The sequence below is a fragment of the Pyxicephalus adspersus genome, chromosome 7 (assembly GCF_032062135.1).
Source record: "Pyxicephalus adspersus chromosome 7, UCB_Pads_2.0, whole genome shotgun sequence".
In the NCBI taxonomy this organism is placed as follows: Eukaryota; Metazoa; Chordata; class Amphibia; order Anura; family Pyxicephalidae; genus Pyxicephalus; species Pyxicephalus adspersus.
The window spans coordinates 50,192,060-50,208,743 of record NC_092864.1 but is presented as its reverse complement, the minus strand read 5'-3'; the positions used below and the strand labels follow the sequence as shown (position 1 = coordinate 50,208,743).

Sequence of the window (16,684 nt, the reverse complement as noted above, 5' to 3'; positions counted from 1 at the left end):
ATGGAAACGGAGTCACCAGTAAAACAAAAAACTTTGGCAAGGTCCTGGAACAGGTAAGTGATGTTCAGGGTATTGCTGAGTTCATTCATCCCACAAAAGGAGTCAAAGGGGTGGCCAGACAAGCTTAAGGGTGGATTTGTAGTTTGGTTCTTTACTGGTACAGTTTCAGGTACATCACCATACCATATATGTAAAGAAAAAAAGGCTAAAAGAGAATAGGAACCTAGGATCAATACTGGATTATTAGGTCACTCATAGCTAACTGAAAGCTCATACATTTTGCAGGAGGTTTGTTGAGTTATGGAGTACAGTTTGAAGGTGTACAAGAGTGTTTCTAATATTTAAAGGTACAAAGTTATAATACTGGTCAGACAAGGTTTAAACTTTACCCTGAATTTGGTACATGAGCTGGGGTGCCATTGTGCTGTGTATGCTGCTAAGGGGTATTTTGAGTATATTTGTTAAGTGGTATATATTGTAAAAGGAAGGACTTGGAAAACGAAGAGTGGTAGGTATCAAAAAAAGAGGGGGAGAGTGCCAACACCATATCTTCTTGTATAATAGCCTTTTACTACCCACCTGTTTTTTAAATAATGAATAAAGTTAGTTTTCCCTGTTATTCATTTTAAATTTACAACTAATCTGTTATAGCAATGTTTAAGCGTGAGTGAAACAACTTCCCTCCTTCCCATTTTGCACTAATCCTTTTGTGCCCATTTTCTGTCTACTTAAACAGCGGACATGTTCAATATGTTTATTTACATACCCCACATAGATTTGTTAGTATGATGAAGACAATTCAGACCTCCTGCCTTTTTTTGAAAAGAAGGGGTACCAATATCTAAAAAGGGTTAATGGTAGTTTTCATGGCTGCTCTTAACATGAAGAGTGCGCTGTTGGTTTACCTGGAATAGATTATAGGCTTGCAAGAATAATAATTATATATATAACGAAGGGAAGGGATTGGTGGAATTTCCAGTTTCTTGCGTACCCTAATCTTCCATGTAATATAATGACCAAGCACGGTATAGGTGGTTGGTTTTACAAAAAAACATGTCTGAGTTATTCTTCAAGAGAAAGTTTGCCATAGGACCAGGTATAGTTAATAGTCTGTACATGTATCATGGGGATGTTTATAATTATCAAACGGTTAAAAGTCATCACCATGGTAGTTGCAATTCAGTAGGTAAGTCATGGTACTAACTCACAATTTCAATTTATGTTTAATAATAGTACTTAAGCCAGACATCATCAATAACATGAAGAATGCTCTGTTTGTTTTAAGGGATTTTATTGAATCTTGGATTATGGGGCTAGTTAACTAGTTATGATTTCAGAATAGTTATAAAATGAAGCCTTAGTCAGTCGTCAGGTTGGTAAAAAAGGGTCAATGGTAACTTGCACTTCATACAGTACATTACAGTATGGCGGCAGTAAAGCATGGCAAAATTGTTGATGAATATTTGACAGCAAAAAGTGTAAAATGGGGTGATGATGTTTTAGTTTCTTGTTTTCAATGTTTGATTAGAGAATTGCAGCATTTGTAATATTTAGATATTTTAGTTGATTTCTGAATAAAGCACAAGCATGCCTCTATGAATGTAAAGGTAGCAATTTAGCATTTCCTTGACCTTCACCTGCATCCCCCAACCCCTGTCCTTTTCAGTACATTGCAAAGTTAATAAACTGTTTATGTTCGAGGGTTATTGGGCCCATTTATATATTTGAGTACAAAACCGGCTAATAGGTAGAAGGGCAAGTATGCAATTCCCCACTGGACACCGGGTCGTACAACATGCTTCTATGGGCTTTCAGAGGGTACACTCACATTGCTTTGTACTGTATTTTGTTTGTATAACTCCAAGTTGATCGAGATTGGTTATAGCCAAGGTGGGTCTGTAATTAAGTCAATCACACTTGACAATTGTTCAGATAGCTGTAGCATCAAAATGTAAAAAAGATGGGTCCCAAGGTACTGGGTTGCCTTGGGGTGTGGAAATTTGTTTTTTTTTTGCTACAAGGTAAGTAGTCAAAGCTAATCTGTGTACTTTAGGTGTTGGTGTTGGGTGGGTTGTGAGGTTTAAAAAATTTAGGCGGATTTTCTTTGATTCCAGGCATGTTTTGTTCCAGAGCAATACAGTTAAAATGCTGTTTGGTTACTTTCAGATTTCTACAGGTGCATTGTCTGGGTCTCTCATACGTATTTTGGGTAAAAATACTAGTTTATGCTGGTTTAGAGCTCTATGAGGAACTTTGAGTTTTAGTTCAAAGAAGGTAGTTCACTAGTTTGGATTCCCAGACATGACTTGGAAGAAACTGCTTCCGTGTAATAAACCATAGGAGAGGTAAACAGACCCTTTGTTGTTTTTTTTAATTGTCTTTGTCAATACATTTCACTTTGTTTGCTACTCAGCTACTCAGCTAGTTATAGTTTAGATTTCTCAATTCATAGTTCTTTAATTAATGCCTTCTGATTTTCTGTTACTAGAAGAGAAAGTGGAGGGAATCTCCAAACAGTAATACAGATAGTAGTAAAATCCTGATGGATAGTATATCTGTCATAAATTTAGTCATATACATTTAGACCTGGCACCATCTGTATTGATGAATTTGATTTAACAAGTACAAGACACACCAGATCAAATTACTAATTGGAGGGATTCTCATATTTTGCCTGATTATCTTTACATATCATGGATGACAAAGTTTTATAGAATATTTCAACTTCTGGGGATATGTATTTCTTTATTTAAGGGACTTCAGTAACATCTTGTGGCCCAGTTTTTTTCCATCTTATCAGCCTCAGGGAGTTGTTCCCTGTGCTTGTAAACAACATCTGTGCCTACAAATTTTGCAGCATTGTTACACCAAGGTTTTCAGAACTCACATCACTATGAATATGACAAACATGAATAATAAAGAGACATAAACTTAATGGGTGAAGTGGAAGCCAACCAACACAGCTCATTTATGTGAAGAAGAAGAGATGACTCATATACTGACAGTGGCATGGCGTACAGGTCACAGAACATTTGTTCTTTGGCCTTCTGCCAGTTGCCAAAATTTCACATTGCTATAGGCAATTAGCTTTTCTCAACAGTTAGGGAACTGTATATTGGAGATTATAAGTATAATGATTAATTTATAATATTTTGAGCATGGTTGCATTAGACAGGGTGGGGCTTCAGTTCTTGAGTTCAGTTCCTACAAAGGGTACCATCTGTAAAGTTTGTGTATTCTCATTTTGCATGGATTTTAAATAGATACTTATTACTATTATATCTCAAACCCTAAATACATATGTGATGGTTACCTTATTTAGCACTTTGGCAATTAGCATGCATTTCAATTAGAATCTTTAAATAAGACTTCTATCTTATTTTAGCATACAACAAAAAGGATTTAAAGTGTTTTATAGAACCACCAGCCAATACAAGTGCACTACTGTGTAGCCTAAGTGTACTGTGTGCCGTAAAGCTGATGTGTAGATTGTTAACCATTCATATTCACCTTCTGCTACAATAAACGTAATATACTTCCTGCAGTTTCATTCACATTACCGTAATAATTCACCTTACAGGACATAATTTAAACAGTATTAACAATACGTATGTAATGCACTGCACAGTAATATAGGTGCTCACAACAGTCTAAACCTATGATTATACCTATGATGTAATATACCTGTCATTGACATTACTATAAATTTTATTTATTGGGTATAGTTGGCTACTGGACCAGCTGTCTAGCAGCCAGTTTGGCTGACAGGATGACAGCAGCTATAATCTACTATATCAATAAATAAGAGATATTGTAATGTCAGATGGAATTCTGATTAGTCAAGTCAGAATTAATGCTGATCAGATCTTGTTGGTATAGGGTAAAGGTGTCAAATAAATGTTCTGTTTTATTAAGGTTTTAGTAGCTTTCTTTTTATTTTCCATTGATAGGTTATGCAGATGTACCTCCCATTCTGTGGTATTGCCATATCCAATGCTCAACTTTTTTCTGCTTCAAGAAAAGAATATGATCGGAGTCGGGTAAGTTCTTTAAGAGTTTATCTGTAGATTTATTTCTCTTGACTGTATCTAAATCACCCAATTTCTGTTTACCATTAAAGAGTAGGGGAAATTTTACAATAAAGCTTCTAACGGCAATGATACTGGCAGGAGTTCTAATCCTTATACCTTCTATCCAAAATGTTTTGGGTATAGATACATGCCAGACATAAAAAACAAATAATTCTTGCCAACCAATTGACAATAATCTTTCACTGTCTTTTGTATATTGATAAGTTTGATTTGGTTTCTGTTGTTTCCTAATAGCCTAAGGGCTATATATTCAAATGCAATTGTCAATTAACGTTTTAGGTGAATCTCTTGACAAAAGTTTACTATCTCTGCCCACACTGGGGGAGGGGTTGATGTTTAATGGTAATTAATGTAGCCAAGAACAGGGAAGTTTTAGGAAAACTCAACGTTTTAGAGTTGTCGCCAAATTAAAAGGTGATGGGAACTCTTTTGGTGGGATAGGGGGGTCTGTTCCAAGAACATATTTTTCTCTCTTCCTGCTGTGTCTTTGGGATGGAAAATGAAAATTCTCCAGTAGTACACAGACAGCATAAAAACATAGACAGGATTCAAAGCCTTTCCCACACTATCCAAATCTAGAAAATTATTACGCTATACATTCAGTTTAATAATTTCATAAGCATCTCAAAGTAATGTGAAATGCAGTCATGCTTTGCATGGGTTTTCTCCCAAAATACATTCTGGTAGTTAAATTATTTAAAAAAAAATTGCTCAGACTATGTTAGATCATTAAACTATGGAGATTATATTATAAATACATGGTAATAATTAAAGCAAGATTCAGTGAAATTCAATTTCACATTGACATAGTTCCTGCTAGTGTTCCTGGTTAACATTTACTATTTAGAAGGGTGAATATTTCACTTTGAAGTCAATTTAATGATATTGCTTATTTTTCAGTGCATTGAATCATATAAGTTGTTTTATTAAATTAACTATTTTTGCAAAAAAATAGAACAATACAGTGCACAATGCATTTGGTTGTCCCATCAACTTCAGTGAGAAGGTTTTTTTATGTTACACAGGCTTTGCTGGAGGTCGTGAATGACCTGTTTGAGGAACAAACAGACCTGGAGAAAGTTGTCAAGAAAATTATGCATCGGGCTCAGACACTGCTGAAGTGTGAACGCTGCTCTGTGCTGCTTCTGGAGGATATTGAGTCACCAGTGAGTTGTCTTCCAAGTTTAATATCATTCATAATTAATGCTTGGGAAAGCATTCCACAGCTGTCAGGCGCTGTTGTTTTGGAAAGTTTAGGATAGTGTTCCCTGTGCCACCCTTGTAAAATCAACAGTGGTATAATATTCTGCCTGACATATGCTCTTGTTGTTGCTGCCAAGGTCGGATCAATATGGAAACTCAAACAAATTCAGACATTAGCTCCCACAGCACTCCACTGCTTTAGTGTTATTGGTAAATTAACATTGGTTTGTCTGATTGAGAGACACAAACTGAGTTTTATGTCATTAGTATTTACTGGGAGGACATGTAACAGCCCTGTTTAGCATTACTAATATAATTACATAACTACAGCGCTGCTTAATATGTTGGCGCTATATAAATCCTGTTTAATAATAATAATAATAATAACTATAAATACATAAATGCAGAATGCATAAAGTATTTTAGGCAGGGAAATTTCATACTTACAATTTCAGCTCTGAACACATATGTCAGTATATATTCCCAGGAGATGAGCCACATTATTATTGTAAAAAAATGAAAATAAGATGTTATTAAAGAAATGCCATAATTAGGAACTTACAAATTATGGGAAACCAAAAGGACCCCCCAAAAAACTAAAAGAGATGCACAGGTATTGGTATTCTCATTGTGGATTTAGGATTATAAGCGCGTTTGGCCAGTCTCACCACTCAAACCTTCTGTCCTTCCTATCTTGAATAGTCCTGCTGAGCCATTCTATTCAATCTAAGCCAATACTGTGTGTGTGTGTATGTATATATATATATATATATATATATATATATATATATATGTACAATTAGGTTGGGGTTGCAGGGAAGGAAAATAGTATATGGTTGCAGGTACAGGGAGGGTTGAATTTTGGATTTTGTATGCATACAGAGTTAGAATTACAGGTACGTTGTTGTGACATTTGTTGTATATATATTATTTACAAAGAAATTTTGCTTGACTGCTTCACATATTAGGCACTGATGCATTGTATCCTGGCATTTATTAATAAACCATTACAATTTTACTATGGATCAGACACAATTAAATATTTAAATACATATTAGTCAACAGATTAGTTTAAGTATTTCAGGCACTTCATGTCCAACCTGGAATTTTTAAGATGTGCAGATTACGTGAAGTGTCTGCTTCCCTTCTTTGTATTTTAGATATCTCTTCTAAAACTGTTATTCAATCATTTATTGGGCTTAATGTAAATAAGAAGTATCACTTTGTAAAATGAATGGGAAACAACAAATAAAGCCAACAAAGAATGACACTTTCATTAGGTTTATCGATACAGTTTACAGGATGGGAACCTGCTGGGGAGTTTTATATTTGCCAATAGAAACTAAGTAACGCAATCCTGCTGTGCACAAAAACATGAAATATTTTGGGTACACTGACCCTTAAAGGTACATTTTAAGGGGGTGGCGATGGGAATTTATGTGTTCTTACTTTTACAATAGGCAGACTTATTTCACAGTTTCTCCCTTTCCAGCTTTGCATTCTTTCATGTCATTCTTCCTCCACCACTGCTGTCTGCTTCTTTTGGATTGGCACATTCTCTTCTCTGCCGTTGGGTAGCCAGTCATGATGTAACTTCTGTACAAGTGCATTGGAGTTACAATAAGCAACCACTTGGCATTATTCTCGAACACATGTGCGGAGCGTATTCTGCACTGTACCTTAGGTAGTGTACACCAACACAAAATTGGCAGTAGATGGGCAAAATACGTTTTAGGCTTACCAACCAGCCAATCAGTTAATTTAGAAGCAGTTCATCAAAGGCATCTTGCATAATTTATCTTTACAAGTATGTTTAAAACATCTATATAAACCTGTCCTACACAATGAATTATAGCTCTCTTTTTGTTCATATTATTGCTTTTCCTATATTGATCACACATCCTAATTAATAATTATAATGTAAAATTGATTAACAGTAATGTAATGGAACATTATTCAAATGCATTTGACAGTGTTATTTATATGGAAACGATTGTGTCACCAGTATTTGACTGATTTCTTCAATTCTAGGTGGTGAAATTTACCAAATCATTTGAGCTGCTATCCCCCAAATGCAGTGCTGATGCAGAAAGCAGGTAAATCTATATATTAATCTGTAATAAATTACATGTGTTAGTCCATGTCTATTACTAAAGTGTGATGGAGGTTTAGTTCTGGTCTCCAAATCCTTGTGCTCAGCATCCCTTCTCAGTAATGCTTTTCTTCACACTGACATCCCAATTAAAGGTACATTTTCTCCACAAAGTGATGATTGGTGTGTTACAGTACAAGTTCGTTGAGATAATCAAACACAAATTTAATCCGTATTAAAAAAAATGTTTGATAAATACAGCTAGCTACTTTATCATTGCATCATTCTTAAAGCAGACAAAAACCACGCTGTTAAGAGGGGGAACATAGAGATAAACCCATCGGTTTGCAGCTGCTCCTTGACTAGTCCAAACTAGTCTAGTTTTTGATATTCTATTGACTGCAGCTACTTTTTAAAGATCTTAAAGATATTTTTTATTGGTGCCTTTTAGACCAGCCTTTCTTTTTACCCCAGAAAAACCCTTCAAATTATTTCCAGGTCTTGGGGAACACCTATTTTAATAAACTCCTTGAATGTGTATGGGATAAATGCCTATTACATTAGTGGTGAGCTGAAAGATTATTCCCCTTACAATGGTGGTCTGAATGCCAACCTAAAGACAGATAAAATGATACCTGGTGTCAGTCTGCTGCCTCTAAAAAGTACTGTTGGCTCAAGATAAATGCAGGAACCGGAAAATGGCAGATCAATCATTCACAGCTCAATAGACTCCTGGCAACCTCAGGAGGAACCCTGGATTTCTAGGTAACCTTGGTTGAGAATGGCTGCTTTAGACCATCAAGAACCAGCAGCATTTTATGCCAAAGGTAAACTTCATCCCCTATTTGCATATTCCAGCAGCTATCAACCAGCTTTTTGTCTCTGCACCCTGTCCCTAGACCTGCTCTTCGTTCAACGTACATCCAGACTTACTGGGGCTGATTTATTAATGATCTCCAAATCTGGAGACGATAAACTAATATGGGTGACCCAGCAAACCTACAATAGATAACCTAAAACTTATATTTAGGAGTTCTTAAAAGAGTTGCTATTAGTTGGCAAATACTTTTTTTAGTCCTGGATCAGATTCATTACAGATTTGCTGGATCATCCAGATTCTCCCATGATAGTCTATTTTCTCCAGTTTTGGAGAGCTTTAATAAATTAGCCCCAGTAAGTCTAGATGTATGTAGAACTAAGTGCAGATCTAGGAGCAGGTCTAGTAGTAGAGAAAAATGGGTGATGGAGGGACAGGAAGCTAGGTGCAGGGCTATTTTAACAGATACTTATAGCTTTTCAGCCATCAAGGACTTTAGACCCTTCTAATTGTAGAAGCAGCCATCTGTGTAAACAATTCACTAGTCTTGTGTTGGCATGGAATTAGTGCATCTGTATAAATGAAGTAGCATAATGTATTTAACATTCTGTATTTCAGGCTAAAACTAGTTGACGTATGAGAGCTGTGGAAGGGCACCTATTCATAAAAGTAAAAAATACCTCTTTTTTAACAATTTAGTGAGCAAAAATCTGTTACCCTTTACAATTAGTTCCTGTGCTGGTCCCTGCTTCCTTGCATCAAACAAGTTACAAAGTGGCAGCTTTTAATACCAACAAATTAAGTAAATGTGTTTCTTTTCAACACTTAAAAAACAGTACTACCTATGATACTTTTTTATTATCACTAACTGGTAACATTTGGACAGGCTTTTAGGGTACACCTTTTATTTTGGTTCAAGCAGTTCTGATACACAAAGGTTAACAGAAGGTTATTAAAAGACCACAATTTCTGAAAAAAAAATTCTTCACACAGTGTAATAAAGGGTAGAAAGGTAAAGTTATTCACATAAGTGGAGTAGTAGGCTATGGAATGGGTGCAAGCTGGGCTTGAACCTAGACAAACGACAGGCCCAGAAAACCTGTCCAGATGATTTATTGATAATGACTTATACTGCTGGTATCTAACACGGGCTCCCTTTCTAGATGTGTTCAAGATTGTCACAAAGACTTGGGCCAAACTCTTTCAGATCTTGGTTGGCAAAAGATTTTCAAACTAACTCCTTGATAAAGGAACACACAAGGATATATATGGTGGTCATGCCCAGGTATTGAGCCTTTCTTCGCTCTACTTTCACTGCTGTCTGGTTCTCTGAATTCACAGAAAAAGCTTTATATGGTTACTTATTCTCCACTACCGGAGGGCCCATCCCACTCTATTGGAAACTATCCTGCCCCCCCCCCCCCCTGTAATCCAGCAAACCTGGAATGGATTTTTGCAAAGGCATTTGCTTTTTTTTATTTGGGACCAGATCCAATCAATCAATCAATTAAAGCAATAGATGATGACAATTTTGAGGCCTACACCGCTCGTTGGTTTATATGGTTGATGTACCAATATACTTAGTTCCCTTCCCAGAACTCTACCCAGGTGCCTCTATGGCTGTATTTTCTGTGTCCCCTAATTCCCTGCCAATTTATTCTTTGTTTTATGAAAAATGCTGTATCATTTTTTACTACATTGCTAAGACTTTTGCTTTTTTGTATACTGATTGATATGTTTGTATTTTATTTTAAAATGCCAAAAAACAGACTATATTAGTAATGACTTTTAGTGTAACTAAAAGATCAGCAATACTATGTTAGTACTAATATGGTTACAGTCACTAACCATATTTAGTGCATTCAGATGTGAAGTCAAAGTCCATTTTAACATCCAGTGAAATGGGGGCTAGCTTAATTCAGGGCCTAAATATATTTTATTTTCATGTATTTTGTTTATATCAGTTCTGAGCCTTTAAAAGCCTCTAAAAGGTTTTTGCTTAAGATTTTGTAACCATTATCCAATCAAACAGAAAGACCCTCAGCAATCAGCAAAAAATGGAAAGATGGCAAGCTTCATATTGTTTTATTCATAGAAAAAATGTCTGTAATATTGGAATTAGCGTGCCAGTGTTCACTTTTATGCAGTTGCAGTAGTTTGCATTTTTTACATTGGGAAATTGTATTTTTAAATACAAATACAGCCCCAGCATATCTGAAACGGGTTTAAATTGCAGCCTCTTGCATGTACAACAGTAAGAAATGTACATTTTGTAGAACTTATATCACAATACACATAGCACACTTTCTTTTGTTACATTTTGTTGCTCTCCTCCTCCCCCATGTTCTAAATGTATTTTGTTTCTGAAGAGTACTTCACATCTTTGTTTTTCATGTTACACAAAATGTGGATCTTCATTGATTTCCACTGCAAAGCTGTAAAAGACTTATAAAATATTTATATGCTTTTCTGTGCAGTTAGTCTGAAAGGTATTTCTAGAATGTGTTGTACACTACACTTTAGAAGAAATTGATGTCTGAGATTAAATAAAATTTACTGTGCTTTCAGCTTTATAAATATTGGTTTCAAGTCACTTACAAAACTGCATTTTTTCAAACTGGTCCAACAAATTTCATGACACTGCAAAATAAAATTCGGCATTCATTGCACCAATTTAGACCCCGGACTTCCATAGCTTTTTGATGCTAACAAAAGCAAATCATGAAGATAAATTTCTGTAGCAATAAATATTGATATACAGTATAACGATAATGAAAAAGTTGAAGAATACGGTTTAACACAAGCCAGTTGATTGCTACCAATAAAGACTGAATGTATGATAAGAGTATGTTTCCTGCAGTGTTGGCTTTGGCTATGGAAGAGCAATGACATTGTTCAAAAAGGAATCTAAACCTAAAATCTAAACATAAAACCTTTTTATTGTTCATAATGGCAGGAATATAGATAATAAACCTTTAAAAAATGTTGCCCTTGTTGGAAGTTGGAAAAGCGACCAACATAGAGATGTTCTGATTTCCTAAACCAGGCAACTGGTTACTATGTTGTTTTTAGGCACAATTTTTTAGGGCTACCAAATCTACTTGGCAAAGCTACAGATTCTTTTAATTGTTTATATAAAACCAAAACTTTTTTGTTAAATTATGAACAAAGTGATGAGGGATTGGCCAAAGGGTTTAGCATTCCTGCTAGGATGAATTTCTCTATTTGTATTAGTTACCACTGGAGGTGCTTGAAACACTTGATTTTAAAATTCAGAGTCAGAATTGTTTACAGAGCCGTACTATACATGTCAATGACAAGTCTAGAAGGGCACCGCCAATACATTCACAGGTCATTACAAGCTGGTATTGTCTAGTGGCCCAATATATCTGTCAATGACAGGTATAGTACAGCTCAGCCAATCCAGCCACTGGGTGATGACAGCTGTCATAGTCTGGCAGCCAGAGTGGCTGTAACCTACTATACTTGTCACCTAAGGTCAGTATAACTCTTATCTGATTCAAAATCAACCTGAATAGGAACTATCTGACCACCACTATCATAGGTGCTTTAAGTAAAGGAAAATACAAATTTTTAAGTTGTCACCTAAACAAAAGTTGAGAGGAAACCTTCAATCTTACTTTGGAAAAATTCCGAGTTGTTACTTGTTTTGTCTGTTTTACCATCCCTTACTCCAGAAATTTCTTGCAATAAATACATATGTATGACTTTTTGAAGCAAGGAGATATTTTAGAAATAGGTGTTTCTCTAGAATGGATTTTCCTAATTTTCTTTAAAGACAAAAATGTGGTCTGTTCAGCTACACAGTATGCTTTCTAAATCTTATATTTTCCATATTTGAAAATTGCACATATTGTAAAATAAATTTATGAATACAATATTGCCAAATAAGGCCTCTTTGTTCCTAAAAAGCAATATAGCTTATGTCAGTTTATTAGATAATGGTAAAGTTATTGCCGATTAATAGCAATCTTGGAATGTAAACTAATGTTATTTAAATATTTAGATAAAAAAAATTACATGGAATTTGTAGCTTATTTATTGTAGTAAGCTAAGATATTCAAATCATACCTGCAGGTTTGTGTGGTCAGCTGTGTATTTAGAACTGTCTTTTAATGTTTTAAAGTGGAAGTAAAAAATAACTTGCCCTCGGTATCTTCAGCCTTTTTATTTGGCTAGGCCAGAATGACATGAGACAGGGCATATGCACAGGACTTGATTGATTCCTGGCACCGAGATAAGCTGAGATCATGACTAGGGTAGAGAGGATAAAGGCATTGCCATTTGCTGCCAGTTCACCACCCACAAACCTCTCTTAGTGACCTTTTAATCTTCTTAATGAAACACTCTTGACACCATGTTTTTTGGGTTTAACTGGCCATAGCAGCCTTTTTTTTATCATTACCAAATAATTAATAACAACCAAAACAATTAGCAAAAACATTCTCCAACAACATTGTACAAAACAATTCTGCAGGTTTTGTAAAGGTCCATGAAAGTAACACTCATTTACTGAATTTGAGATACATCTGTTTACCACCAGGGTTCCCCAGCCGCTACCACACCACTTTGGGGGACAAGTTCAGGTATTCCTTTGCTGTTACCAGGCCACACACCAACCAAGTGTACTGTAAAACCTAGTGTTGAGCGAACCTGAACTGTAAAGTCCGGGTCCGTACTGAACTTTACGATTTTGGGTACCCGAACCCGAACTTTGAGCTGAAGTTCGGCTGAACCCGGCGAACCCGAACTTGCAGGTGTTCGCTCATCCCTAGTAAGACCCACTTATCCAGAAACCCATACCCTGATGGGTTCCCACCTCTGCTGCCTTGAATGCATTGAACTCCACTCTCATGGACCAGCAAAACCGCCACCAAGCCAGAACCATGACTCCTTGAAGGCCCAGAAGGGCCTTTGCAAACCCTCCTGGATACCCAAAAAACAGACATCCGTCCCCACAGTATTAGGGTGAACACCATATCCCCGCAAAAACAAATAAGGCTCCTTCTCCAGCTACTGGTGCCTAACAACAAGGCCCCTAATCCGCACCACAAAATGTCCAATCTCCTTGTTAATTTTTATCCGTGCCTTATTTAGTTTATCCACAGATAGAGCATGATGCCACACCAGGCGCCCCACCATATCTGACCACAGGAACAGAGAATGGGGGAAAAAGGTTCTAAGCCCAAGGAAATCGAACTTAATGTCCCTGATGAGGTCCCTCATAGACCCACATCATTCCCCCCTACATGTATAAGGACTATATCCGAAGGCCTGTCCAGCCAAGCATATCGATGGATTTCGGGGATCACGCAGCTCCACTGCAAGCTTGGTACACCTATCTAGGTCACCAGAGCATCACTTCGCAGGAACCCCAACTGCCTACCGTCGGGCCGCACATCGGCACGCTTCGCTCCCCAATAAACGAAAGAGTGCCCAATGATCCAGATTAAACATTCAGCTGCACCTAGAAGTCCCTATTTGGCTGCCTCTGTAGGTGCCCCTATACGGAATGAATGGGATGAATACTCACCTGCTTCCCTCCCAGCGGCAACCACCCACTTCCGGAATACTGCCCAAACTGAAAACGCGTTAAGAAGATCCATCCCTGTGCACTAAAATGAGGCCATTCCCCTGCTGGATGCACTACCAAGTACTCACTCGCCGTCCTAACCAGGCAAACACAAGACCCAGGAAGTGCATGCAGCTCCAAACACACACCCCTGCCCACCTGGTCCATCTTTGACCTGTGAATCCAGATCCGCAAACATGCATCGGACCACACCAGATCACTATGAAACAATCCTTCTGGTTTGCTTTTGCTTCGACTCACCACCTGCCCCCCCCTAATGCAGCACAAAAAGCCACAGTAAAAACAGCTTTAAACAATAAAACCTCAAAGCTATCCAAACATAAAGACCCCAGGCTCCCAAATATTTCCTGTAACAATTCAACAGACACGGCCTGCGCAATGCCCTGTGCAGGCTTCCTCTTTTGTAACCTTTCATTGCAAGCTTTCTGCTCACTAGCGATCCAGATACACCCGTCTGAAAATTCAAAACCAGAAAACGCAACACCATTGACTCTTCTTCCCCCCTGCCACAAGCACCATCTTCCTGTTGCAAAAACAGAAACCACCCCTGCCACGTATGCACATACATTTTCCACTTTCCAGCACTGAGCGACCTCTGAATCAACGAGACGACTACCCCCAGATGATCGTCCACAGGCCAGGTGGACAAGGCACCCTCCGCTGAGCTGCTCCTGGCACCAGCTCTCGGAATCGATCCCACTGAAAATGAGAAAGAGACATACATATAACTGGAGGGGATGAAGCAGTATTATTATTTATTGCCCCCACCACACCCAAATTGTCACAAAACAAGTGCACCCTATGACTGCATAACTCCCCCCCCCCCCACACACACACAATTACAAAGCCACCACAACAGGAAATAATTCCAAATAATAAGTTCTTGCACAAACCATGTTCCATCTATTTTGCAGGCCAGCAAAATACACCCCATAACCTGCCAACCCGGCCGCATCCATATACAGGTCCAACGCTTTATTCGAAAGTCTGTAAAAATTGCATCCAGACCTCCAAATCATCCCTCTTTTGTCAACCTCACAAAATGCCCCGGTGATCCGATTCCAACCGTGGCTGCCGCCAATCGTCGGCTGAAAACTCGCCCCATGGGCATTATTCTGCAAGCAAAATTCAATTTGCCCAAGAGCGATTGCAACTCATGCAAACAAATTTTATACAAATTCTGTGCCTTCCAAACCTCCCGCCAGAGATCCTCCAACTTGTCACCTTGCAACCTGCATTCCATCGCTACTGGGTCTAAAACAATACAGAGAAAACAGATCACAGTGGGTGGTGGTTGTGTTTTTTCATCCGCCAAGGGGATCCTAAAATCGCCTGCCACATACTGCAATGTACCCAACAAATTGGCACACATGTAAACCAGCAGGCCCCACACACAAAAAATCATCCTAGTAATAGATAATCAAACCCACCCCAGACACCACTTTTACCACCCATCCCAAAAACGAGCTAAAGACTTTAAAAAATGCCCAGAAAATGGAAAAACCCATTGGAAGGCATTTGTCCACAAAATACTCACCCTGCCATTGACAACCCAACTGCCAGAAACTCTCTGGGTGCACCGATGGTAACCTGAATCAGCACCAATATCCGCCTTTGCCATTAAACAACCCTTGCCTGCCTTCCTAACCAACAAGTCCGCCGCATCAAAAGAAATGTAGGCGATCGTGCATAACTCGGGATCTATGACATCAACCAACCCCCCTTTAGGAAAAGATAGGTGATGGATCATACACCTTGTTAGGTTCTTTTTATGGGAGCCACACCCAACAGTGATACCACCAAGCCCCGGTTTTGGGGCATCTTAAAAGGACCCGCCATACCGCCCAGTGCAACTCCTTAAGTAACTTATCTGAGACCACCGCTGGGTGCCTAAGGGCTGACTGTAAATTAATTGCATGGGGAGGGGCAGACTCTAAACTACAGGGAATACGAAAACCCTCAGAAAACCCCACCACAACAGTGCTGCAGCTGACCTGTCAGGATACTTACCGAGTAAAGGCAACATTCTTACCAACCTCACCGGTGGCGTCCTTCTTACTTGCAGACTTGGATGCACACCCCTTGCCTCTTGCTGGACATCGCACTACTGCATGTGCATTCCCACAGCCAGGACACTCGTGCCTGAAGTGACAAGCATTCCCAAACTTGTAGGCTCCTTCATTTAAGAGCCAGCAAAAACCTTTTCGTTTGCCAGCCGAGGGTCCCCCCTGTAACGGAACCCCCGACTTCCCCGAGAAAGGACTGCATCCCTAAATGAGCCGAAGTCATCAAGCGCATCCACAAGCCTATATCCTTGTGGTCCCAGAGCATATCCAAACAAATGGCTTTATGTTGACAAAACTGATCGTCATACCGCAGCCAAGCCACCGCCCCCCCATACACTTGATGCGCTTTTCTTATCGCATCCAAGTAGCAAAATAATGCTGAACAATATTCAGGCGCTCTTTCTCCCACAATACTCACCAAAATGGCAAACGTCTGGAGACAATTTTGGAATCAAATGCCACGCCCCTTCTCGTCTCCTGGACGTTTGCCATCTCCAGGTTTTAGGTCCTGAGACCCAAAATGCGGACATTAAGGAAAGAATATCCACATTCTCACCTTTCCATATTTTTTCCCTTACTTCCTGCGACAGGTGAGCACCCAAGGGGCCCTCAAAACACACATAAACCTCGCCCTTAGCTGCATCCGCCACATCTGGTCCCTGGCAGCTTGCACTTTTTCTTCCCGTCCACCGAGGTGCACAATGGACTCTCTGAGACCCCAGACCGACTACTATGCCCCGCTCACCTTGGCCACCAGGTCCCTTCCCACATCTGTATCCCACACCACCCCTGCAACAAACC

General features: G+C 38.7%; 1 protein-coding gene across 1 annotated transcript in view; it reads left to right on the top strand.

Moving 5' to 3' along the window:
* Positions 1-16,684, top strand: part of PDE11A (phosphodiesterase 11A) — a 247,652-nt gene that overhangs the window by 106,469 nt on the left and 124,499 nt on the right. Inside the window, exons 3-5 of the mRNA XM_072419100.1 lie at positions 3,951-4,040; positions 5,117-5,257; positions 7,326-7,390. Coding sequence (XP_072275201.1) covers positions 3,951-4,040; positions 5,117-5,257; positions 7,326-7,390 — 296 coding nt within the window. The remainder of the gene's footprint in view (positions 1-3,950; positions 4,041-5,116; positions 5,258-7,325; positions 7,391-16,684) is intronic.